Genomic DNA, 26,710 nt, shown 5'->3' on the forward strand with positions numbered 1-26,710 from the left:
CTCACTCCTCTATGTACAGAAAGAGGTCTCGTCAGAATTCCATTCGTTATCGACGTAGCCATGACGTCAACTGGTTCCCAAAGCCAAACCTTCGAGTATTTCGAATAGATATTCATGGTCGGCTTTATCGGAAGCTTTTTCTTCTTCCAAACATATTTTCAACCACGTATACAGGTTTCTGATTGGAAGGCTGCCAGGCCGTCACTGTTGGGCCCCTGATCAAGGCCCTTAACCCTCTCTGCTCCAGGGGCGCTGTATCATTGCTGACCCTGCACTCTGACCCCAACTTCCTGACGGGCCGGGGTATGTGCAGAAAAGAATTTCACTGTGCTGTACTGTACACGTGACCAATAAAGACTCATTATCATTACCATCATTATATTCTGAACTCATCGTGGACGTCCGGGTATGACTCTCCTCACCCGCTTCACTTTCAGCATCGGCTTTATTATTCTCTATTCCTGTCCGTTCTTGTTTTTCTAATTGTTTGTCGTTTTCATTTACTATCAGAGTAGATTCTTCTCCACTACTTGCCTGATTTACAATCTCCTCACCCTTATCATGATCTTCTACGTCTCCCACATCAGTGCTTCTTTGATGTGGCGTTTCATCATGTGGAACAGGGTCGTTATTTTGTCCGACGTGTCGCTCAATTGTTTGCAAATTAGACGGCTATCTGTTTATCTGTTCGCTTGGACATTGTTTATCTAACATGCCCCGGTTCTCCGCACGAGAAACACCGCATGTGATCCGCGCTGATGAAGACTGTGTAATCTTTGCCTTCATGCGTTGGCTTTACAGCCACGTCGAGCGGATCTCGTTGTCCGTTCGATTTCATGTACGTATAATCGCTGAAGCGGCATAACGTGCGTGACATCCGGATTTTTCAGACCGAGTGGAGTCATTTTTATGGGTGCTGTTAATTTACCATATCTTTCAACGCCTCGAATAGTTTCGTTCTTAATGAACGGAGGAACGTCTGATAGCACTATTTTCCTTGATGGACTCGATAACACAAACGTGTCATTAATTGTAACTCTGTGCTCGTTCGAACCGTCTACCATCTGAACATCGGCCAGGAAAACTGCGGCAGCTTCGTTCATCCATGATATCTGACCCACCGAGCTGTTCGCTGACCGCAACCGACACATCTCCCACACACATGGAGTCATCAGGTTCGCATTTAAATCCACGCCCGAGATTCGAGCGTGAGAATTCTCCGTTGAAGCCTATTTGTCAAAGTTTGCCGACCTCAGCAGAAAGCTCGTTAAGTAAAAATAATCTTTTTTTAACAAAATCTTAAAAAAAAGAACAGAAAATAGATTAAAATAACAAACTCTCAAAAGCATGCTCCTAAACTCCTCCCACTACCCACAATCCCAAGAGACAGAGAGAGAGTGAGACAGACAGATAAATGGAGAGATGTAAAGATAAAATGACAGTCAGAGAGACAGCTGTATTAGCGCACACACACGCCTTCTTTCTCAAGGTAAAGCACTAGGCACCTTCATTTTTTTCAGAAATGTGGACTGACCATGAGCCAGCCGCATTAGCCACACACTCTCAGAGAGAGAGAGAGAGAGAGAGAGAGAGAGAGAGAGAGAGAGAGAGAGAGAGAGACATGCCAGCTCATCCCAATCATAGATCAGAGGCAGGAATTAGTGTCAGATGGTGTGTCTGAGTTTGATGATGAGTGAAGGCTCTCCGGAGAGGCATGTATATGCACACACAGAGCTCTCACACACACAAACTTGCAGACAAAGCTTACATGCACACAGCTCACACACTTGCACACACACACACACACACACACACACACGTACACCCACACAGAGGGCTGAACAACCCCCACAATGCACCTGGAGGTGTCTAACCTGAGCTCTTGCAGGTGAACTTTGCTTTGGGGTCGCACGCTCTCCGCACTCCATCACACGTGACCTCATCACTCCCGTCCTCACAGTCAGCGTCGCCGTCACAACGCCATCGCCGTGGGACACATGACCCGTCACCACGGCAACGGAACTCCGCCTCACTGCATTCACTAACAGAGGCCATCGCTGGGAAAGAGACAGAGTGTGTGTGTTTAAAAGTGTGTTAAGGGTCACCTGCCTCTGGTGTTGTTGGTCTGTGTGTGTGTGTGTGTGTGTGTGTGTGTGTGTGTGTGTTACCTGTACAGGTTGTGTGTTCGTCGCTCTGATCTCCGCAGTCGTCGTCTCCGTCACACACCCAGTGCTCCGGCACACACTTCCCATTGGAACACTGAAACTGACCGACTGAACACACACGCACACACTCCAGCTCATCACTGCCGTCACCACAGTCATCCTCTACACAGGGAAAAGAGAAAATACTTCTATTACTGCACATTTGTTTATTTATTTATTTATTTATTATTTTCTGTCAACAGAACAGCAAGACAAAGTGACTCTAAGGAAACTCTTAAGGAAGGTACTGACAAGTGGACAGGCAGAGAGACAGAGAGAGACAGACGGAGAGACGGGCAGAGCGACAGACGCAGAGAGACGGGCAGAGAGACAGAGAGAGACAGACGGAGAGACAGGCAGAGAGACAGAGAGAAATACGGGGAGACAGACACAGAGAGACAGACAGGGAGACGGGCAGAGAGACAGACAGAGGGACAGACAGAGGGACAAGCAGAGAGACAGGTAGAGAGACAGATGGAGAGACAGACGCAGAGAGACAGACAGGGAGACAGGCAGAGAGACAGACTGAGGGAAAAGCAGAGAGACAGACAGAGAGACAGGCAGAGAGACAGAGAGACAGACAGAGGGAAAAGCAGAGAGACAGACAGAGAGACAGACAGAGAGACAGGCAGAGAGACAGGCAGTTAATAAATCGTACTGACCTGAGTCACAGCGCCATTTGCTGTTAATGCATCTGCCATTGGAGCAGCTGAACTCTGCAAGTGGAGAACACGAGGGGAAGCCTGAAAACACACACACACACACACACACACACACACACACACACACACACACACGTTATTCTGTGAAAATATACGTAGCCAGTTAATTAGCCAAATCAAACAATTGAAATAGTTTGACACGACGAACGCTTCAAGTGGTTGAACTGTCCAGTGGAAGAAAATCCATGAAATACCTGGACGGGGCAGCAAACACAGCTTTAGGTTCTGTCCCGGTTCCGTACCCACAATGCATCTGGCAACCCGCGTTGCTTTAAGCACGGGTTTTAGATTAGCACTAAATCAACAAGTCACCTATGGCCTCCTGCACGATGTAAATGACGACGTCGTTTGCCTCTTTATGAAATCCATCAGCTCTGCGACGCTGTGATTATATCAGCATCAGAAAAACAACTGATCTTCAAAGACCACACATCGGTTCAGTTTACTGCTCAAATCTCATTTTCATATCTGAAATAAAAGATCAGACGCACGCCGATTCCAAACCCCGTCGAACCGTGTGGAGGATTTCACACAAGCGGAGATTATTTCCTCTAATAAAGCGCATGAGAAAAGTTATCTGAGCGTCCACGTTATTACCTCTCTGACTGAGCGCTGCGTTCAGGAGATAAGGGGGGGGGGGGGTTGCGCGTTCAGAAATAAAAGAAAAGAAGTCAGCGTGATACTGAATTAACGAGGGATAAGGATCTTGAAAAAACAATGACTCACTGCACCACAAAGGCTCGTCTGATTCGTCACCGCAATCGTCGTCCCGATCACAACGCCAATTTTCTGGGATGCAGCGGCCATTTTGGCAGGAAAATTGCCCCGGCTGGCACGTCTGAGCTGCAAACAACAGATTATATAAATCAAACAAACAAACCAAGCAAACTGTCGTCTCATAGCACGTTATTGTTTCCATAGATAAGCGCTTTTAATAAAAGAACAAATATTTAGATCACACGGTGAAAGAGTTGAGGTTAAACTGGACACGGCACTACTTTCACACTGCTGCGGAACAAAAAGGTCAGACGTTCTGGCAGGAAAACCAGTCTGGGACATCTGAGCAACAAACAGCACACACACACACACACATGCGCGCGCAAACACAGACACACACGCACGACTTTAACGTCATCTATAATTCCCACAGAACTTTTCATTGCGAGAGTCTCAGCTGTAAAATGGCTGCACTTTAGGGCTGGACGATGTGACCTAAAATCTAAATCTCCGTTAACTCAACATTTTACCTCGATTACGATTAATGAACGATTATTTTGCTTTCGGGGTTTTTTTTGAACTCATAGATTCCTGACAAGGTTTGTACTGTAAACATGCTCAGCTATTAAAGGAGAGATTTTTTTTCTAATCTAATTTTTTTCTAAGCATGCATTTCTTATCTTATTATAAAATAATTAAAGGAAAGACAAACTACTGAACTATATAAACTATATAACACAAACTATTAAACTGTATAAACTATATAACACAAACTATTAAACTGCATAAACTATATAACACAAACTATTAAACTGTATAAACTATATAACACAAACTATTAAACTGCATAAACTATATAACACAAACTATTAAACTGTATAAACTATATAACACAAACTATTAAACTGTATAAACTATATAACACAAACTATTAAACTGTATAAACTATATAACACAAACTATTAAACTGTATAAACTATATAACACAAACTATTAAACTGCATAAACTATATAACACAAACTATTAAACTGTATAAACTATATAACACAAACTATTAAACTACATAAACTATATAACACAAACTATTAAACTGTATAAACTATATAACACAAACTATTAAACTACATAAACTATATAACACAAACTATTAAACTACATAAACTATATAACACAAACTATTAAACTGTATAAACTATATAACACAAACTATTAAACTACATAAACTATATAACACAAACTATTAAACTGTATAAACTATATAACACAAACTATTAAACTGTATAAACTATATAACACAAACTATTAAACTACATAAACTATATAACACAAACTATTAAACTACATAAACTATATAACACAAACTATTAAACTACATAAACTATATAACACAAACTATTAAACTGTATAAACTATATAACACAAACTATTAAACTGTATAAACTATATAACACAAACTATTAAACTACATAAACTATATAACACAAACTATTAAACTGTATAAACTATATAACACAAACTATTAAACTACACAAACTATATAACACAAACTATTAAACTGCATAAACTATATAACACAAACTATTAAACTGTATAAACTATATAACACAAACTATTAAACTGTATAAACTATATAACACAAACTATTAAACTACACAAACTATATAACACAAACTATTAAACTGCATAAACTATATAACACAAACTATTAAACTGTATAAACTATATAACACAAACTATTAAACTGTATAAACTATATAACACAAACTATTAAACTGTATAAACTATATAACACAAACTATTAAACTACATAAACTATATAACACAAACTATTAAACTGTATAAACTATATAACACAAACTATTAAACTACACAAACTATATAACACAAACTATTAAACTGCATAAACTATATAACACAAACTATTAAACTGTATAAACTATATAACACAAACTATTAAACTGTATAAACTATATAACACAAACTATTAAACTGTATAAACTATATAACACAAACTATTAAACTACATAAACTATATAACACAAACTATTAAACTGTATAAACTATATAACACAAACTATTAAACTACACAAACTATATAACACAAACTATTAAACTGCATAAACTATATAACACAAACTATTAAACTGTATAAACTATATAACACAAACTATTAAACTGTATAAACTATATAACACAAACTATTAAACTGTATAAACTATATAACACAAACTATTAAACTGTATAAACTATATAACACAAACTATTAAACTGCATAAACTATATAACACAAACTATTAAACTGTATAAACTATATAACACAAACTATTAAACTGTATAAACTATATAACACAAACTATTAAACTGTATAAACTATATAACACAAACTATTAAACTGTATAAACTATATAACACAAACTATTAAACTGTATAAACTATATAACACAAACTATTAAACTGTATAAACTATATAACACAAACTATTAAACTGTATAAACTATATAACACAAACTATTAAACTACATAAACTATATAACACAAACTATTAAACTACACAAACTATATAACACAAACTTTAAAACTGTATAAACTATATAACACAAACTATTAAACTGTATAAACTATATAACACAAACTATTAAACTACATAAACTATATAACACAAACTATTAAACTGCATAAACTATATAACACAAACTATTAAACTACATAAACTATATAACACAAACTATTAAACTACACAAACTATATAACACAAACTTTAAAACTGTATAAACTATATAACACAAACTATTAAACTGTATAAACTATATAACACAAACTATTAAACTACATAAACTATATAACACAAACTATTAAACTGCATAAACTATATAACACAAACTATTAAACTACATAAACTATATAACACAAACTATTAAACTGTATAAACTATATAACACAAACTATTAAACTACATAAACTATATAACACAAACTATTAAACTACATAAACTATATAACACAAACTATTAAACTGCATAAACTATATAACACAAACTATTAAACTGCATAAACTATATAACACAAACTATTAAAGTGTATAAACTATATAACACAAACTATTAAAGTGTATAAACTATATAACACAAACTATTAAAGTGTATAAACTATATAACACAAACTATTAAAGTGTATAAACTATATAACACAAACTATTAAACTGTATAAACTATATAACACAAACTATTAAACTGTATAAACTATATAACACAAACTATTAAACTGTATAAACTATATAACACAAACTATTAAAGTGTATAAACTATATAACACAAACTATTAAAGTGTATAAACTATATAACACAAACTTTTAAATGATATAATGTACGGTCCTGGGCAGAGATCGGAAGTGGCTGTAAAGTGCAGACTTCAGTTCAGCACCTGTTTATGGCCTGTTTTGTACATGTTGGTCAGCGAGGTAATTTGGTAGTTTGGGGAAAATACGGTAGCAGGGCACAGTGTATGTTCTGTGGAGAGTTTTCCCGAGGTGTTTAAACCCACTGCGCTCCACTGTAGCGATGGGAGCCATATCTTTAGTGATGTAGTAACTAATGGCGTCAGTTATTTCTTTCCATCTTCTTGAGTCCTTTTCATACTGTGTAACATTTTTAAGTACTTGTGTTATCGACACCTGCTTTGTGGAGGCACTTGTTGCTGGGCGCTTGTCAGTCTCTCTTTTTCTGAGCCATGCACTGTTCGTATTCGGCACTGTGATTGTGCTGCGAGTGTTGAAACGGATCGGTGTTATTACCTTTGGTCGCTGAAACGGTTTTTCTGCAACGTTTACATCTAATGTCATTTTGTTCGGTGTCTTCTTTACTGAAGCCAAAATGCATCTAAATGAAGGACACGGCGTTTTTCTTCGGTACAAGCTGTTCCTGTTGCACAGTCGACTCTGTGTTTGAGTTCACCTCCATGTTGCTTCCGTGCCGCTGACTGGACGGGGCGGAGTCACATGACTACACACACGGTAGTTTGTGCTTAAAGGGAAAGTAGTAACAGGATTAAAAAAATGAAATAACCGACAAGGGGAAATTACGTCAGTTAGAGGTTCTGAATTTCGGTTCCGATTACGTTTCGATTAATCATCCGGCCCTACCGCACAGTGAGGCAGGGAGTATAAAGTGCTGAGGCTTCTGGGAAATCTCAGTTCGTGGTTACAGCGCTGTGGTGTGTGATGTTCACATCGTACAGCGCAGTGATTTTTCACATTTATCCCTCACTGTTCTCTATAACAGCAGCTCTGACAGGACAGTAGTGCAGGTTTATATTAATGCCCCCTTCTAATATAGGTTATGGTTTCTATAGTAACCGCTCATTACAACGGATTCCGTACATCCTCTTTTATTTTATTTCTCTCTTTCTTTCCTTGACCGCTTCCATGTTCTTTTTTCCATTCTTTCTTTCCATTCTTTTGCCGTCTTTATAGTCATTTTTTTGCATTCTTTCCTTTTTTACTTTTTAATTTGTTTTAAATTTTCTTTCTTGCATTCCACAGCTCGCTCTTGTTCCACCTTTCTCATAAACTTTTTATTTATTCTTTCATTATCTTTTTTCTCTTTTAGTCTTTTCTTTCTTTCATTTTTTCTCTCTTTCTTTGTTTTTTTTTTCCTTGCTCAGTTTTTCTCCTTCTTTAGTTTTTTCTTAGTTTCCTCTCTTTCTTTTAGTTTTTCTCTCTTTCATTCTTTAGTTTGTTCCATATTTCTATCATACCTTTTTCTTCTTTATCTCCCTTACTTTCTTCGTTTTTTCCTTAGTTTTTCTCTCCGCTTGTTTCTTAGTTTTTTTTTCTTTCCTTCTCTTTCTTTCTCTCAGTTCTCGCTTTCAGCACCTGGAAAGTCGCAGTAGTTCCTTCAGGACATGCGTATTTTTGTTTTTAGATGAAAGATTTTTCAGCAAATCAATTAAACTTCTTACAAACTTCCAAATGTCAAAACTATAAATGCCCATTTGAGGCTTTAAAAACAAAACAAAACAAACAAAAAAAAAAAACATATCTTGATTTTCAATAGTTTACAAAATGATGGTTACATATGTAACCATGGTTCTATGAATTTCGGATGACCGCCTTCATGGCGCTTTCAGCACCTGGATGTCCATCACGTGTACGTGCAGTGCGAGTGTTTATATCAACAAAGCCACCTGTGACCGGGGTGATGTGTGCCTTTTGCCCCGGTACTAAAGGCACGTTCACCCTGAAAACGACCTTTGGCAATCTTCCTGCGGATCTTCCAAGTGACTGCCAAGCTCTGGCGGTCATCCGAAATTCATAGAACCGTGGTTACATACATAACCATCGTTCTGTTTCATTTCTACTGACCACCAGAGGTGGTGCTTTCAGCACCTGGATGACTAATACCAACAAAAATGGCTGTAGCCACTGTGTTGTGCGAGATCACATTCACCCTACAAAATCTTGCAAATGTGCAGGTTGATGCCCATGATGCAGCTGCATAAATATCTGAAAGAAGGACCCCTCGTAGGGCTGCCCATGAAGTAGACACACTCCTGGTTGAGTGACCTCGAACCTGAGGAGGGATCCGGAGGCCTAGGCATAAACGATAGACTCTACGATCCATTTTAACAGACGCTGCTTGGACAAAGCATGACCTCGACTATGCCCTGTATGTCAGACAAACAGTGACCCTGGCTGTCAGAATTCAGCAGTCATTTGGGTGTAACACGTTAGTGCTCGCACTGGGCACAACAGACTCGCACTTGACCCCTGCTCATCCTCCTGAGTTGGGGGCTCAAAAGCTGACAGACTGAGGGGCTGGTTCGTATAAGATGAAGAAAAGGTCTTTGGGAGAAATGAAGGGTTCGGCCATAAAATAACCTCTGTGTTACCAGAACTCCAGCGTAGGCACTCTCAGCTTACTGATAAGGCGTGCAACTCCTGTCGACCTACCCGTCTAGCCGATGCCATGGCTAAAAGGAAAGCTGTTTTCATAGACAGCCACCTCAATTCTGACCTCTCTAGAGGTTCAAATGGAGGCTGACACAGTGCCTCTAATACGAGAAGCAAGTCCCAAGAGGATACTTGGTTTTGTCGAGGAGGTCTCAGGCGTTGACCAGCTTTAAGGAAGGGGGTCACAAGGGTGTGGGACTCAACTTCACGCTATCTACTCTATTATGCCTGGCTGAGATGGCAGCTATGTATACCTTGATGGTTGAGGCTGCAAGGCCTCCATCAAGATGGGACTGGAGAAAACTGAGGATTACTGGTATGGGACAGCATGTTGGTTCCTGATTTTGTGCCTAGCACCACTCAGAAAAGAGCTTCCATCTGTTAGCGTAAAATGCATTGTTGGGAGCTGCACGGGAGTTGTGGATGGTCTGAAAAACTGCTGGATTACACAGCCCTAGTAATGGTTCTGGCCCTTCAGAGGCCAGACCCAAAGTTGCAGCCGGGATGGGTTCAGGTGCCAGATTCGACCCTCCAGCTGTGAGAGGAGATACCTCCTCACAGGGAGGCACCAAGGCTCCCTGTACAGTAATCTGTGTAATATTGGAAACCACACCCTCTCTGGCCATTTTGGAGCTACTAGTAGCACCTTGTGATTGCCCCTGAGGATCCTGTCTAGGGAGAGTAGTATCAGCGGTAGTGGAGGGAAAGCATACAACAGTCGATTCAGCCACACATGGGCCAGCTCCTCTTGGCCCAAGGGGCTTGTTGGTTCCCCCAGTGAAAACCAAGGGGGGACAGTGTGTCGTTGGCAGTGAGGTGAGAAGGTCCACCTCTGCCCTGCCATGTCTGTGCCAGATCGCTTGCGCTACTTCGGGGTGCAGCTTCCATTCGCCAGGGTGGAGGCTGTGCCAGCGTAAGGGAACCCCCTGGGTAAAATATGCTCTTCTCCTCTATGGGCATAGGCACCCTAGGCCACTGGTAGTGATACTGACTAGCTTGTGCCTGTGTTGAGTATGATGCAAGCCGAGGTTATTCAGCTAGATCTGGAGAGGCTGTAATGACAGAAGGCCCAAAGGGACCCCCTATGAGTCTGCTCTGAGAATACTTAGCAGTCTCAGAAATGCTTTGAGGACCAGAGCCCTGCCTCTTCTGAAGTGACTGATAAGTTGGAGGATGTTGTTGACTCGCCGTTGAGAGGGGGTAGCCATCATCAACTGTGAGTCCAACTGGATGCCAATAAACGGTCTTCGCTGACTGGGCATCAGAGAGCTCCTTCCATAATTCACTGTAAGCCCTAGCTTGGTAACATGGGAGTCCAGCAATGCTGATTCTCTGAGGGCATATTCCCTTGACTCGGAACAGATCAACCAGTCGTCCCGGTACGGGAATATTCAAATCTCCCTGGCCTGAAATGGAGACAGTGCCACTGCTACACACCTGGTGAGGACCCTTGGCGCCAGTGAAATCTCAAATGGGAGCACACAAAACTGGTAAGCCCTTCCCTCGAGGGCAAAACGGAGGAATGCCAGCTGGGGCGCAATTGGAGCGTGAAAATATGCATCTTTCAGGTCGATGGTTGTAAACCAAGCGTTCTGGCTGATGCTATGCAGCACATCCACTGTACGTAGCTTGTGGAACTTGAAACCCTTGAGGTGTGTGTTCAGAGATCTTAAATCCTGTATGGGGCAAAATCCGCCGTCTTTCTTTGCGATGATAAAATAAGTGGAATTGAATCCACTGTTCCGTAAAGCGCTGTCTAATTGCTCCATGGCACCCTTCTTCAGGAGAGCCCAGACCTCCTGGCGTAGGGCCAGAGCCTTGTTTGGGTCCTTGACTAAGGTCATTTTGACCCCCTGGCACCTCAGCGGTCGGCGTCTGAATTTAATGTTGTAGCCCTGTGACAGGGTTGATACAACCCAGGGGTCTGATGTAAGCGCTTCCCAGCATCTGAGCTGCTGGGAGACATGGCCTGTGTAGGATGCGGTTGAGTGCCCAACCTGTCCTCTAGCTGGGCCAGCCTGGATGCCCATGCCGCTAAGCTCATGGAGCTACAGTTCACGAATGCCATCTTCGTCGATCCCTCTCTTAAGTGGTCCCCAGGCATGAGGGACATCTCTCATGGCCCTCCTCTAGCTCCAGAGGGGCCAGACAATCAATGCATGTCATAAACATAGGTACCAGCAGTAATTACTATCCATGTGGCTTTCTGCATGTGACCACTCTGCCAGGTGGTAATTGAGCACGAAGAGAAAAATATCTACACTTTGCCGTATCTCTGTAAATAATGAAAGAAATCCACAAACTAAATCACGAGGACGAAAAACAATCACCCGTTTTGATCACCGCCCTTCAGGGCGCATTGTGTAGCCTCTTCTACCCCAATGAGTCAATTATGTGAATCAAACAATAGCAATATTGGGAAATGATCCCTCTATGATAACTATGCACTGTGATTCGATATGGTGCAGTTAAGAGCGGACACGCGCTCACACTGTGCCCAAGAATTAAGTTCAGGAATTAAATCATGGGGAAGAAAGCAGTCACCCATTTCAATCAACCCCAATCAAGGGTGTTGTGTAGCCTGTCCTACGGACAATGAGCCAATTATGAGAATTAAACAAATAATAATATTGGGGAATAATCCCTCTATGATCACTATGCACTGTGATGTGATGCGGTGCAGTTTAGAGCGAACACACTCACACTGTAGCCAATAATTAAATAAATTCAGTTATGAAAACAATCAACCGTTTCAAAACAACCCCTATCAGAGGTGTTGTGTAGCCTGTCCTACCACAACGAGTCAATTATGAGAATTAAACAAATAATATTGGGGGATGATTCCTCTATGATCACTACGTACTGTGATGCAATATGGAGCAGTTAAGCGCGAACGAGCTCACAATATAGCAAATGATTAAATTCACTAACTAAATCGCGGGGACAAAAACAATCACCCGTTCCAATCAACCCCAATCAGAGGCATTGTGTAGCCACAACGAGTCAATTATGAGAATTAAACAATAACAATATTGGGGACTGATCCCTCTATGATAACTGTGCACTATGGTGCAATATGGAGCAGTTAAGAGCTCACTCTATAGTCAATAATTAAGTCAATTCACGGACTAAACCATGATGAAAAACAATTCAGTAGAGCCCAATCGGGGTGCGTTTCCCACCGGCAGTGCACTGTCAAAAAATGAAACAACCAAAATCGTGGGGAATAACTCCATGATAAGTATAAACAGAAATTTACGGGAGGGGATTCCAACCCGACTTCAATTATTTAGCGTTATATCCGCATTAAAGCGAGAAACACCAAGTGAATATGAACTGTAAACTGCCGAATGCCGAATTAGTGCGTGCCCGCTGCTAAACGGCGTTGATAGCAGTCACTTACCTTTCGCTGGATAGCGTACTATTTGAAGTGAAATAATCACAAAAAAGGTTAACCGCAGTCTTTAGAGGACGAAAGTTTGTAGCTCCAACCCTGCTTCGGGTTACAAGAGTACCAGCGGTGCCTGCACTCCTATAACCTGTTTACCAACGTGAGAAGATAGAAGAGGTCGTTTTCGGGGTGAACGTGCCTTTAGTATCGGGGCAAAAGGCACACATCACCCAGGTGACTTGATATAAACACTCGACCTGCACGTACACGTGATGGACATCCAGGTGCTGAAAGCACCGCCTCTGGCGGTCAGTAGAAATTAAACAGAACTTTATATCATATAATTGCCTGCATTATCCAAGCCGTGCCAGTACGACTTCCTGTCTGTAAAGGAAGCTGTAGTGAAGGCGTGCGTGATGGAGAAGTAGCTGTTGATTGGTAAAATGATGAAGACTGTAACGGCTACAAATAAACTTTAAAAATGTACAAGTTTTAAGTTAGAATTTTACAATGTAAGCAATAAACTGTCAGATACGATGTTTGTCTGGAGACGAGGATGGATCTTCATTGAAGTTGGGCTCAGAGAATGCCAAGTCATCAGTTCAGCCTGCACATTAGAGAGAAGTGTGGAAGGAGGTGAGAAGGAGGTGAGACTATGACCATGAAACTAACCACGGCTTCTGTCTCACGCTGAGCTCAATGAAGTGGGAAAATAAACCCGTAGGGAACGAGGGCCAGAGTTCAGGAAACAGCACGTACTGTACAGTCCAGAGAAATACAGGAGAGGAGGAGGATATTCGATATTACACAAGGTGTGTGCTAGAAGGATAAACGCTGAGAAGGAAAATCTCACTTAAAGGGACGTGATGGAAGGAGGAATAGTACTGGTGTGTGTTCTGAATCACAGACAGGTAATAACTTCTGCTCCTGAAGGACGACCACCAAGTTACTCACTTGGGTTTGTAGGGAAAACCTCAAGATTGGAAAAACACACCAATTTTTCCAACTGAGATTTATTCTCCTGGTCGGAGTTGTTGTGTTCCGTGTATATAACCGAGCCGTAGGTTTACTTCACACTGTAGTGCTGAGCAGCGTCACACGAGCAACAGCGCTGTTATACTGAACACCGTTGCAGTTGCCGCTCGGATGATTTAGTTTACTTTCACTCCGGCAACAAAAATAGTTTCCAAAGAAGAAGTTACAGTCGGATAGAGCACTGCGTGTTTCCATGGTGACTGACAGCCCGCAGTAAGTGTAGTAACAGTTTCGGTGTAACAATCTGTGATACACACAGTGTTGTTATACGGAATATCAGCGCTCTCAGAAGGTCCAGTCAGATTAGTGGACCAGACCTAACTGCTGTATCAGAGTCTACAGTAGACAAAGGTACCAGACAGAGCTGTTCTGGATTCTGATTGGTCAGAAGGAGTGTGTAGATGTTTTCAGCATAAATGAATTCTTCATGCTAGTGAATTACATGGGAAAGTATCCGTGAGCCTCGAGGAGTGAAAAAGTGACTCTGTTCAACACGAGAGCACTCGGGTTCTGCAAGTATCGAGCACTGAGACACGACTGGTGTACGGATGTGTGCCCGATACGACAGCCTCCACTACACAGAGCTGGCAGCTGATGTGATGCGAAATGGCTGAAAGGCAGAGGTGTTCCCTGTGGAGGCGGGCTGGAGAGGATTTGGAGCCGTTTCACTTTCCATTCCGATGAAATGGAGGAGTCTGTGGCTGAGCTTTAGACAGAACGCTCTCCGAGGCAGCTGAAGTGAAGTGAAGAGAAAAAAAAGATTCCTGCTGGAATTAAAGATGAACGTCAGAGAGCAGGAGAGGAAGACACAGACAGGAGCAACACCTCAGACACCAGGACACCTGGATGCCAGGTATATCTGCTGAGGCTTTGAAGATACTGCAGGCTTGTCAGAGAAATATATCGAGGAAATAGGGCGTCCACTTAATCGGCCCTTTAAAATGTTTACTCCGAGCATAAAGACTTCAACGTAAATACTGGCTACAGGATGAAACACAATAAAGTGCTTCACAGCTAAAGAGACTAAATAAATAAATAAATAAATAAACCTTGAGGGTCTGTCTGCTGAGTTTTATTTTTCTCATTCAGGATTCTATTCTAATTTACGGAGAGGTAATAAAATGCTCCCCCCCCCCCTTCTTTGTGTGTGTGTGTTACTGAGTTTCTGAGATGGAATCAGGGAGCCAGATTTAAAAGTATGTTCTCTCTGACTAATCAATGACACTGACCTTTCGTTTCAGGTTTTATTCCTCAGATAAGATTAGAGTGGAATATTTTATTGTCCCAAAAGGAGAGGTGTGTCTGGACTATCTAAATTAAATCGATTAACACCTATGGGTTAGATGGCGACGTTTGTCTGAAACCTTTTATCGTGTGTCCAGTGACACTCAGCCCAGGGAAATTAATCTAAAGCCACAAAGCTGGAGAGTAAAATAAACGCAGCGGCGTGGATGTGCTATCGATCCTGAGGATTACTGCTTTAGACACATTTAGATATTATAGCTAAAGGAAATGGATGTGACGCTTCTTATCTCCCAGTGCTGTCCATCTGTCTCTCCCTCTCTCTCTCTCCCCGTTTGAAATGCCACCCTACTCCCTACTCCACATTATCAGAAGCACTATGCACTACACTAAATATAGAACAACTGAGATGCAGTACCTTCAGTTCTGACCTACACACTTTTACAGTTTACTTTTACAATTCTACAACTCATGTGCACTAAAACACACACACATTCCACCAAGGAACAGAACACGTCATGTGTTCAGTAATGGATGTGTGATACATTCGGTCATCATCATCTATATAGTATATATATGTATATATACATAGGCTATATAAACATCTAGGCCATATATATAGGCCATGTAAACATCATCAGTAGTTCACTGTGTGCGTGTCCCAAACCATACTCCCTATTCACTATATAGGCCATGTAAACCATCATCAGTCCACTGTGGGTGTGTCCCAAACCATACTCCCTATTCACTATATAGGCCACGCAAACCGTCATCAGTCCACCGTGGGTGTGTCCCAAACCATACTCCCTATTCACTATATAGGCCATGTAAACATCATCATCAGTCCACTGTGGGTGTGTCCCAAACCATACTCCCTATTCACTATATAGGCCATGTAAACCATCATCAGTCCACTGTGGGTGTGTCCCAAACCATACTCCCTATTCACTATATAGGCCATGTAAACATCATCATCAGTCCACTGTGGGTGTGTCCCAAACCATACTCCCTATTCACTATATAGGCCACGCAAACCGTCATCAGTCCACTGTGGGTGTGGCCCAAACCATACTCCCTATTCACTATATAGGCCATGTAAACATCATCATCAGTCCACTGTGGGTGTGTCCCAAACCATACTCCCTATTCACTATATAGGCCATGTAAACCGTCATCAGTCCACTGTGGGTGTGTCCCAAACCATACTCCCTATTCACTATATAGGCCATGTAAACATCATCATCAGTCCACTGTGGGTGTGTCCCAAACCATACTCCCTATTCACTATATAGGCCATGTAAACATCATCATCAGTCCACTGTGGGTGTGTCCCAAACCATACTCCCTATTCACTATATAGGCCACGCAAACCGTCATCAGTCCACTGTGGGTGTGTCCCAAACCATACTCCCTATTCACTATATAGGCCATGTAAACATCATCATCAGTCCACTGTGGGTGTGTCCCAAACCATACTCCCTATTCACTATATAGGCCATGCAAACCGTCATCAGTCCACCGTGGGTGTGTCCCAAACCATACTCCCTATTCACTATATAGGCCATGCAAACCGTCATCAGTCCACTGTGTGTGTGTCCCAAACCATACTCCCTATTCACTATATAGGCAACGTAAATATCATCATCAGTCCACTGTGGGTGTGTCCCAAACCATACTCCCTATTCACTATATAGGCCAGTTTGATTCCCGTTATGAGGCATACTGTGGGATTTCATGGCTGTACTGCATATCCATCTTGTAAATGACCATAAAATTCAGGCTCCCAAAAATAGTGCACTATGTAGTGAACAAAATGAGATTCGGAGACTCTCTCTCTCTCTCTCTCTAGAATGCAGTGAGAGAATGATGATAGTAAAAGGAAGTGAAAATAAAAAGAGTGAATAGGGAGGAAGGCCACCAGCACTTTCCGAACTCTTCAAACACACACACACACACACACACACACACACACACACACACACACACACACACACAAACACACACACACACACACACAGTGAAGTGAAACCGATTTTGTGTCCCGGTTGTGTGTGTGTGATGAATTACGCTGGCAAGCATGAAGCTATTTTACACACAGGACTGCACCAACAGGGGAAATTATACTGAATTGTCAGTGAGGAACATCACTCTCACTCACTCTCTCTCTCAGTGTGTGTGTGTGTGTGGGTGTGTGTGTGTGAGTGTGTGTGTGTGTGAGTGTGTGTGTGTGTGTGTGTATGTGTGTGTGTGTATGAGAGTCTCTCAGAGGCAGAACATCTCCATTTAGGACGAGGCTCTGGAGTAGAGCTGCACAGGGGGAGTGGAAATAGAGAGAATGAAAAAGTCGTTTTTGTGCCGTATATTTATAAACACCAGTTTATGACCAGCTGTGCACTTCATAGAGGAAATGCTGCTGGAGGAGAAAAGAACAAAAGAACAAGAAAGAGAGAAGGAAAAAGAAAACTAAAATGAAAAAGAAAGAAAGAAAGGAACAAAAGAAGAGAATGAAAGTAAAAACAAAGAAGGAATGAACAAAAGAACAGAATTGGAACAAACAAAGGAACAAACGAATGAAAAAAGATCAAATGAACAAAAGAAGGACAGAAAAAAACAGAAAGAAAGAAAGGAAAGAAAAAAGAAAGAAAGGCATTGTGTGTTTAGCGTGTGTTCAGTGTGTGCGCGTGTTCGTGCGTCGGCACTGTAATGACTGTGTAATGTAACGAGTGTGAGACGAGGCTGCTGATTGGTCGGTGCTGTAACAGTGATTATGACATCATCAGCCGGCGCGAGATTACATTCTCCAGCGTTCCGTCAGCGTGGGTCAGTGAGAAAGCGTCACAGAGAGTAAAAACAATCCATTTTTTTTGTTTTCAAAACAAAAGAATTTGATTTGATGTAAAGGCATGCGTGTTAAACGGTGACTCACCTGAGCAGGTGAGGTCGGACTCGTCGTCGTTGTTGCCGCAGTCGTCAGCTCCGTCACAGAGCCACTTTTTCGGGATGCAGCGGCTGTTCTGGCATTTAAACTGATCGGGTGGGCAGCTGCGATTCGCTGAGGAGAAACACGCCCTTAATTAACACCAACAACAACCTGTTCACGTCACAGAACCTCAGAACAGAAACAGAAAATCAGAACCTCTGTGTGTGTGTGTGTGTGTGTGTGTGGGGGGGGGGGGGTAATGTAACATACAGCAGAGTTGTGTTTCTTCATCACTTCCATCTGAACAGTCATCATCACCATCACAGCGCCACATGAGCTGAATACAGCGCTGATTTCTGCACCGAAACTCATCAGGACCGCACCGCTTCCAGTCTGATAACACTGCTGAGGCTGAGAGAGGGCGCACACACACACACACACACACACACACACACACACACACACACACACACAGTACAGTTTATGGTGAACGCTTATTACCACTTTGGATCATCAGTAACATTTCATCAGAGAAACATGACGAAAGTGTTCATACTATAGCTGGGAGATCATGAGCTTTAATCCCGCTGATGTCACAGCAAGAGGTACCGTACAGCTACCCCTGCGCTCCCGAAAGGTACAGACCATGTAAACGTATCCCCAAAGGTACCACAGTGGCCTTTAATGTCCCACTGTGTACTTTAATGATGTACCTTATAGTTGTTACGTGGCAGTATTCTCTCTGTCCTTCAACAAACGCTATAAAATAGTCGTCAGCAAAGTGTTTATACGCAGTAAGGAGCTGGTTAGTCATTTCTACCTGTCAGTACACACTCGAGAGATACACCTGTATACCTCTGAATTTAGCGTCATATTTGTGTCTATAATCGATCAGGCTATGAGCGCAGCAGTTTCTATCGATCAATGCTTCTATACACATACACACACACACACACACACTTCGTCCTTTACTCAGCTAGCCTCTCTCTAACCCTGAACGAGTGGAGCGATGGATTTTGGGTTCTCGAACGTGAGCAGACCCAGAACTAGCAGGAAAGAATGATGTTTTATTGAAGTTCTGAAGTTCTCCAGCTTTTCCCCTGCAGGCCATCATTAGTGTTTAAGCAGAGAGATCGTGTAGCTTCTAGACAATCCGTCTGCTTTCCTGTAAAACGAGCGAATGCGGTTCAGATATCATCGTCTGAAACGCCACAACTGCACCTCCTGTTTCCATAGTAACGAGTCAACAAGGCTGTGCAGAGAAAGTGAAGGCCCGAATCCCTCTCCAGCAGCCCCGTGAACATGAATTAATTAATAACTCATAATAAAACATACTCGGGGAGTAATACATTCATATTAATAGCAGACTTCTTTACACAGCGCTCTAGACTGACGCCGCTTCCCAGTAAATCCACAGCTTTATTAGAACTCCACCAGAAGCTTTATTACAATTCCAAAACCTTTACTAGAATATCAAGAGCTTCACTAACATGTCAATAGCTTTATTAGAATCACAGAACCGCTATTAGCATTCCAAAAGCTCTATTAGACTTCCAAAAGCTGTATTAGACTTCCTGAAGCTCTATTAAACTCCAGAAGCTCAATTAGACTTCCAAAAGCTCTAATAGACTTCCTGAAGCTCTATTAGACTCCAGAAGCTCAATTAGACTTCCCGAAGCTCTATTAGACTCCAGAAGCTCAATTAGACTTCCCGAAGCTCTATTAGACTCCAGAAGCTCAATTAGACTTCCTGAAGCTCTATTAGACTTCCAAAAGCTCTATTAGACTTCCTGAAGCTCTATTAGACTTCCTGAAGCTCTATTAGACTTCCTGAAGCTCTATTAGACTTCCAAAAGCAATATTAGACTTCCTGAAGCTCTATTAGACTCCAGAAGCTCTATTAGACTCCAGAAGCTCAATTAGACTTCCTGAAGCTCTATTAGACTTCCTGAAGCTCTATTAGACTTCCTGAAGCTCTATTAGACTTCCTGAAGCTCTATTAGACTCCAGAAGCTCAATTAGACTTCCTGAAGCTCTATTAGACTCCAGAAGCTCAATTAGACTTCCTGAAGCTCTATTAGACTTCCTGAAGCTCTATTAGACTCCAGAAGCTCAATTAGACTTCCTGAAGCTCTATTAGACTCCAGAAGCTCAATTAGACTTCCAAAAGCTCTATTAGACTTCTTGAAGCTCTATTAGACTCCAGAAGCTCAATTAGACTTCCAGAAGCTCTATTAGACTCCAGAAGCTCAATTAGACTTCCAAAAGCTCTATTAGACTTCCTGAAGCTCTATTAGACTCCAGAAGCTCAATTAGACTTCCTGAAGCTCTATTAGACTTCCAAAAGCTCTATTAGACTTCCAAAAGCTCTATTAGACTTCCAAAAGCAATATTAGACTTACTGAAGCGCTATTAGACTTCCGAAAGCTCTATTAGACTTCCTGAAGCTCTATTAGACTTCCAAAAGCTCTATTAGACTTCCTGAAGCTCTATTAGACTCCAGAAGCTCAATTAGACTTCCTGAAGCTCTATTAGACTCCAGAAGCTCAATTAGACTTCCTGAAGCTCTATTAGACTTCCTGAAGCTCTATTAGACTCCAGAAGCTCAATTAGACTTCCTGAAGCTCTATTAGACTCCAGAAGCTCAATTAGACTTCCAAAAGCTCTATTAGACTTCTTGAAGCTCTATTAGACTCCAGAAGCTCAATTAGACTTCCAGAAGCTCTATTAGACTCCAGAAGCTCAATTAGACTTCCAAAAGCTCTATTAGACTTCCTGAAGCTCTATTAGACTCCAGAAGCTCAATTAGACTTCCTGAAGCTCTATTAGACTTCCAAAAGCTCTATTAGACTTCCAAAAGCTCTATTAGACTTCCAAAAGCAATATTAGACTTACTGAAGCGCTATTAGACTTCCGAAAGCTCTATTAGACTTCCTGAAGCTCTATTAGACTTCCAAAAGCTCTATTAGACTTCCTGAAGCTCTATTAGACTCCAGAAGCTCAATTAGACTTCCAGAAGCTCTATTAGACTTCCTGAAGCTCTATTAGACTTCCTGAAGCTCTATTAGACTTCCAAAAGCTTTATTAGACTTCCTGAAGCTCTATTAGACTCCAGAAGCTCAATTAGACTTCCTGAAGCTCTATTAGACTTCCTGAAGCTCTATTAGACTTCCAAAAGCTTTATTAGACTTCCAAAAGCTTTATTAGACTTCCAAAAGCTTTATTAGACTTCCGGAAGCTCTATTAGACTCCAGAAGCTCCAGAAACCACAGAAACGATAGTTCCCAACTAAAGACTGAAACACCAGGGTATAAATAGATCAGACGGGTTCATGCAGAACAGCTGTGACACTGATGACACACTGATAAGGGAAACAACCAATCATAATACAGGACAGAAAACAACACACACGGTCAATGTCGACCCGGAAGTGCAGGCAAATGCATAACACAAGGGCTTTACAAATACTCGGAATGCTCTCCTAGAACCCCACAACCTTTAGTAAAAGTCCAGAGTTTTACTAGAACGCAAAGATTTCATGAAGAGAAATCATGCCAATGAAGCAGATTACATGTAATATTATCACATGGTTTGGTTTTTGTCAAATCAGGAACGCACTGTGTGTACCCTGTCCTTACCTGAGCAGGTGAGGTTGTCTTTAAGAAGGTGTTGGTTGTCTGCACACGCACACACACGGCCGCCGGGTACAGCAAGACACAGAGCGGATACGCCACAACCACCACGCTGCCACACACACGCATTATTACCTACACACACACACACACACAGAGAGAGAGAGAGAGAGAGAGAGAGAGAGTAAAATGGAGAGAATATTAGCCCATTTCTTCAGCCCTTCATTATTTATAAAGCTACAGTCTGTAACCTGTGTTTATGGAACTGATTTCTCTCAGATGTGTGTAAACAGATTGTTTTACGTGTCTCGCTGCTGCCTGCGCATTTACCACCAGCAGCCGTTACTCATCTGCTTTTAACCTCTAGTATTTTAATGCCATCTTCCCATTTCTCTCCCATTAGCCGCAGCGTTTCGCTAATCCAGTAGCAGCACGATTCGGCTTCCTGCGCATCAACACTTACATTATTTTATCTGATCTCCGGAGCAGATTTAGCCTCACGCTTCCCGCTGCATTAATACTGAGAGTAAACGACTAGAACCAGAGGAGACGGTGAGAACGAGCACAGATTCGGATACAGAGAGGCAGTTATTAGGGTCTGTTTATCAGTTTCTCTCTCACCCCTGACAGCTCCATTCACATGTTGGTGTGTAATGAACCGTGTATTCAGAGCTCTAACAGCACTACATATAAAATAAACAACCCCAAACTGAAAGCTCTAGCGTATGAGCACGGCTACTGCTATTCGAAACCAAAGACTATTTACCTGATTATATCTGACACTTTAATATAATCACGATCATGATGTATCAAAATCCCACACCAAAGATTATGCCATTCTTCTTAATTATTCTATTATAAGAGCAATTTTTCCTGTAACGCCACCACGAGCCCCGTCTCAGACGCTTCTCATCATGAGAAGTCTGCAGGTGTCGACCACACACAGGTGATTTTAATGATCTGAACGTGGAGCTCAGAAGCTCCAGCGGCGTAACCCGACTCTGAATACCAGAACTTTCCCCACGTTAACACTGACATAAGATCTGGACTCTGAACTCAGCCCTTACACATCGAGATGATGATGATGATGATGATGATGATGATGTATTAAATAAAAACTAAAACGTGTTACGCCCTGCCTCTTCTACTTTCACCAGTGGTTGCAGTTAACCAATCAGAACAGGTTCTTCCCCGAGGCTTGCTCTGATTGGTTGGTAGCTGAATAAAGAGAACGAGAGGGAGTATTTAAATGAGAACGGTGTCAGACGTGTTAGAGGGCACGTACGGTGTGTGTTACTGAGACACACATCAGTTAAGCCTGGTTTAAACTGCACAGCTGTGTGTGATAATGAAACCTCTGCACAGAGTACTGATGATGAAGTGAACTTTATTCCTAAGAGTGAACATCAGAGCGCAGAGGGAAGGTGATGAGGTCAGTGCTGTCAGGTTCTCACTGTGAGGTTCTCCTCAGCACGGACACCCGGATACTGTTCTCCACATCATTCCGTCTGAAGGTCAGGAGACCTGAGAGGCAGCATCTGCACTCATCACTGTGCCTGAGCTGTCACACTGAGTACCCACGCTCGCTCACACACACACACACACACACACACTCACACACGCCCCCACCAAGTCTCTCTAACACATACACACACTATTGAATTTATGACACTAACACACACAATAACACACCGACTTGCACTAAAACATGCTAACACACATTAACTCTAAGTCTACCACGCCCTGACTCGGTCTACCACGCCCTGACACGGCCTAACACGCCCTGACTCGGCCTAACACGCCCTGACTCGGCCTAACACGCCCTGACTCGGCCTAACACGCACTGACTCGGCCTAACACGCCCTGACACGGCCTAACACGCCCTGACTCGGCCTAACACGCGCTGACTCGGCCTAACACGCCCTGACTCGGCCTAACACGCACTGACTCGGCCTAACACGCCCTTTCTCAGCCTAACACGCCCTGACTCGGCCTAACACGCCCTGACTCGGCCTAACACGCCCTGACTCGGCCTAAACACATCTTGACTCGGCCTAAACATGCCTTGACTCGGCCTAACACGCCCTGACTCGGCCTAACAAGCCCGGACTCAATCTAACACGCCCTGACTCGGCCAAACACGCCCTGACTCGGCCAAACACGCCCTGACTCGGCCTAACTCGCCTTGACTCAATCTAACACGCCTTGACTCGGCCAAACACGCTCTGACTCGGCCTAACATGCCCTGACTCAGTCTAACAAGCCTTGACTAAGCCTAACACACTCTGACTCAGTCTAACACACACTAACCCACTTTAGCATATTATTAAGAGCCATTGCACTCTTTCACACACACACACACACACACACACACACACACACACACTCCCGTGTACAGTGTAGAAGCAGCACTGAGTTGCGCTGATACACTTTATCATAGAGTTTCACCTCTAAAAGTTGAGTCTATATTTAATTCACACACACACACACACACACACACACACACACACACACACACACACACACACACCACATCAGCATAAATGATCAAATAAATGCATTTGCTGCATTTCCCCCTAAATTGAAGCCTGAAGCTGCAGAGTTATTACTGTGAGAATAAATAAAGAGCAGGGAGGAAGATAAAGTGCTTGGCAGAGGAAAAGTTAAGGTTAATAATCATCAGAGACTCTGGCTGAGGAAGCACACACTCCAGGGCTTCTGCTTAAAGTTCAGACCTGGACCCTAACAAAACATACAAGACAATCCAATTAGGGCACCACCTACACACACACACACACACACACACACACACACACACACACACACGATTTCTGCCTTGTTAATTTGAGTTCACACCGAAAATCGGATGTAAATTCACTTCCTGGTCACGCACTCAGACTTCCGCGCCATCGGTTTTATTACAGCGAGGTCCACTTCTCCAAGCAGACTCCATTAATAATGACTAATAAAAGTGCAGTACTGTGTGTGTTGAGTGTGTGTTGAGTGTGTTCTTACTGACTGAACAGACAGAGAGACAGACAGCGAGAGAGAGAGACTGTATAATGGAGTGTGTAGTAAGTATAACGTACTGTACAAGTCTGCACTGTACGACGTAAATAAAAGAATTAAACAGTCATTAAATCTATTTACGTGTTCTGTACCTTTCTGTTTCTGCGGATCGTAAACCTGGAGTCCGAACAGAGGCGGCGTTTCCTGCCTCAACCACGAGGCGGTACCGGATGTAACGTCTAGCCGGAAGATCGAGGCGTTCACGTAATCCAACCAGAAAACGTAACCGCCGTAGTGCGAGATTCCGAACGGGTGATCCAGATCTTTTCCCGAATACAGCACCTTACAGAGCAGGGGAGATTACAGTCCATCTAGGGCAGAGTCACAGCACACAGTGATAACAGCAATACAAACAATAAGGGAGGATTTACACGCTCCAGACCGGCCGGTTTTATAAAAATATTTAAATAATCCGAGGCAAGGTGAGGTGAGGCGAGGCGAGGCGAGGCGAGACGAGACGGCATGACACAACGTTCTTTGCTCTTCAAATCATGTTCCAGGATGCTTTTACGATTGGGCATAAAGTCACGGAAACCGAATAAGTGAGACATCGGATATGAAGTTTTTATTAAAAAAAGAACGAAAAGTATTTGTTTTATTGACCGCGCGCCATAAAGCACCGCCAGCTTGTGTCTTCAAGTGGATTTAAATGCATATTTATAAATCAATGCCTTTTAATCTGTGACTGTTTTAGCTGATTGTTTTATTGATCGAATCCTTTAGTGTGTGTAATTAAAGCTGTTTGTTTGTTTTTTGACCTGGTGAGTGACTCAACTTAACGTCTTTGTCTTTTTTATTATTTTTAACACATGAATGAAAATGAAAAAAATTGTTGAAACACTCTGCGATACTGATTCCCCCATCGTTCCGATTTTAGTGGAATATTTCTCTACCGGGCCGCTTGACCTGAAGAGAACGGACGAGTCACAGGGTCCTAAAGAAATAAACTCACGGTCCTGACGGTGCCGTTAAAGTGGATCTTCTCGATGCGGCGGTGAAACGCGTCACACCAGTACACCGTCTCCGTGGAGCGATCGAGAGTCAAACCGTTCGGCCAAAGGACGTCCGAGGAGACGAAAACCTGCCGGTGAGACCCGTCCATCCACGCTTTCTCGATCCTCCCTCTGCTGTCGTTCATCTCGTCCTCCTCCCAGTCTGTCCAGTACATCCAGCTACGCACAAAACAAGACCGTTTTATCTCGGATTAATGATAAACACACGTACTGTGTGAGTGTGAAGCGATAATCAGTTATACAGCGTATTAGCTTTATACCACAGCCATGGGAAATACTCGCTTCTGATTGGCTAGGAGTATAGGAGATTAATTTTATCATACCTCTAACATCATCATCATGACACTACATTAACACTCCAGATGTTGGACTACCATAACAGGTCTATATACATCTACGTGCATCTTACTATATATACATATATCAAAATAAAAATATATCAAAATAAAAACCTCTTTAATGTCAGCTAATTCAAATCTCAGCTTTGTTCAGTTAAACAGAGGATCACTAATAAAAGAAAGAAACAACCATTTCTCAGTTCACTCTGTCTTATTTTTTCTTTTTTTTATTCCTTACATAGAGCTGATCATTTCAGAGTGTGTGACGAGTGTACAAAACCCTCTCTATCTGCCCCTCCCTCTCTCTCTCTCTCTCTCTCTCTCTCTCTCTCTCTCCATATGGACCCACTGCATCCCTCTGAGTGACAGCTCCTGCTGTCAAACAGCAGAAGATGAGAAGAGAAAGGACATGAAGTCAGAACCACTGATCCATCATCTTAACACACTGCCTCAGACAGGAAGTGACACGGAGACACCCAG

General features: G+C 42.4%; 1 protein-coding gene across 1 annotated transcript in view; it reads right to left on the minus strand.

Annotated features, from left to right (window-relative positions):
- The window catches only part of LOC108259480 (low-density lipoprotein receptor-related protein 1B), a 217,853-nt gene that overhangs the window by 120,840 nt on the left and 70,303 nt on the right, over window positions 1-26,710 (minus strand). The window contains exons 13-21 of the mRNA XM_053676680.1: window positions 25,832-26,051; window positions 24,972-25,161; window positions 21,817-21,945; window positions 18,449-18,589; window positions 18,185-18,310; window positions 3,653-3,769; window positions 2,867-2,947; window positions 2,169-2,327; window positions 1,875-2,057 (exon numbers count right to left, since the gene is read on the minus strand). Of these exons, the coding sequence (XP_053532655.1) occupies window positions 1,875-2,057; window positions 2,169-2,327; window positions 2,867-2,947; window positions 3,653-3,769; window positions 18,185-18,310; window positions 18,449-18,589; window positions 21,817-21,945; window positions 24,972-25,161; window positions 25,832-26,051 (1,346 nt within the window). The remainder of the gene's footprint in view (window positions 1-1,874; window positions 2,058-2,168; window positions 2,328-2,866; window positions 2,948-3,652; window positions 3,770-18,184; window positions 18,311-18,448; window positions 18,590-21,816; window positions 21,946-24,971; window positions 25,162-25,831; window positions 26,052-26,710) is intronic.

Source organism: Ictalurus punctatus, chromosome 27 (assembly GCF_001660625.3).
Source record: "Ictalurus punctatus breed USDA103 chromosome 27, Coco_2.0, whole genome shotgun sequence".
Lineage (NCBI taxonomy): Eukaryota > Metazoa > Chordata > Actinopteri > Siluriformes > Ictaluridae > Ictalurus > Ictalurus punctatus.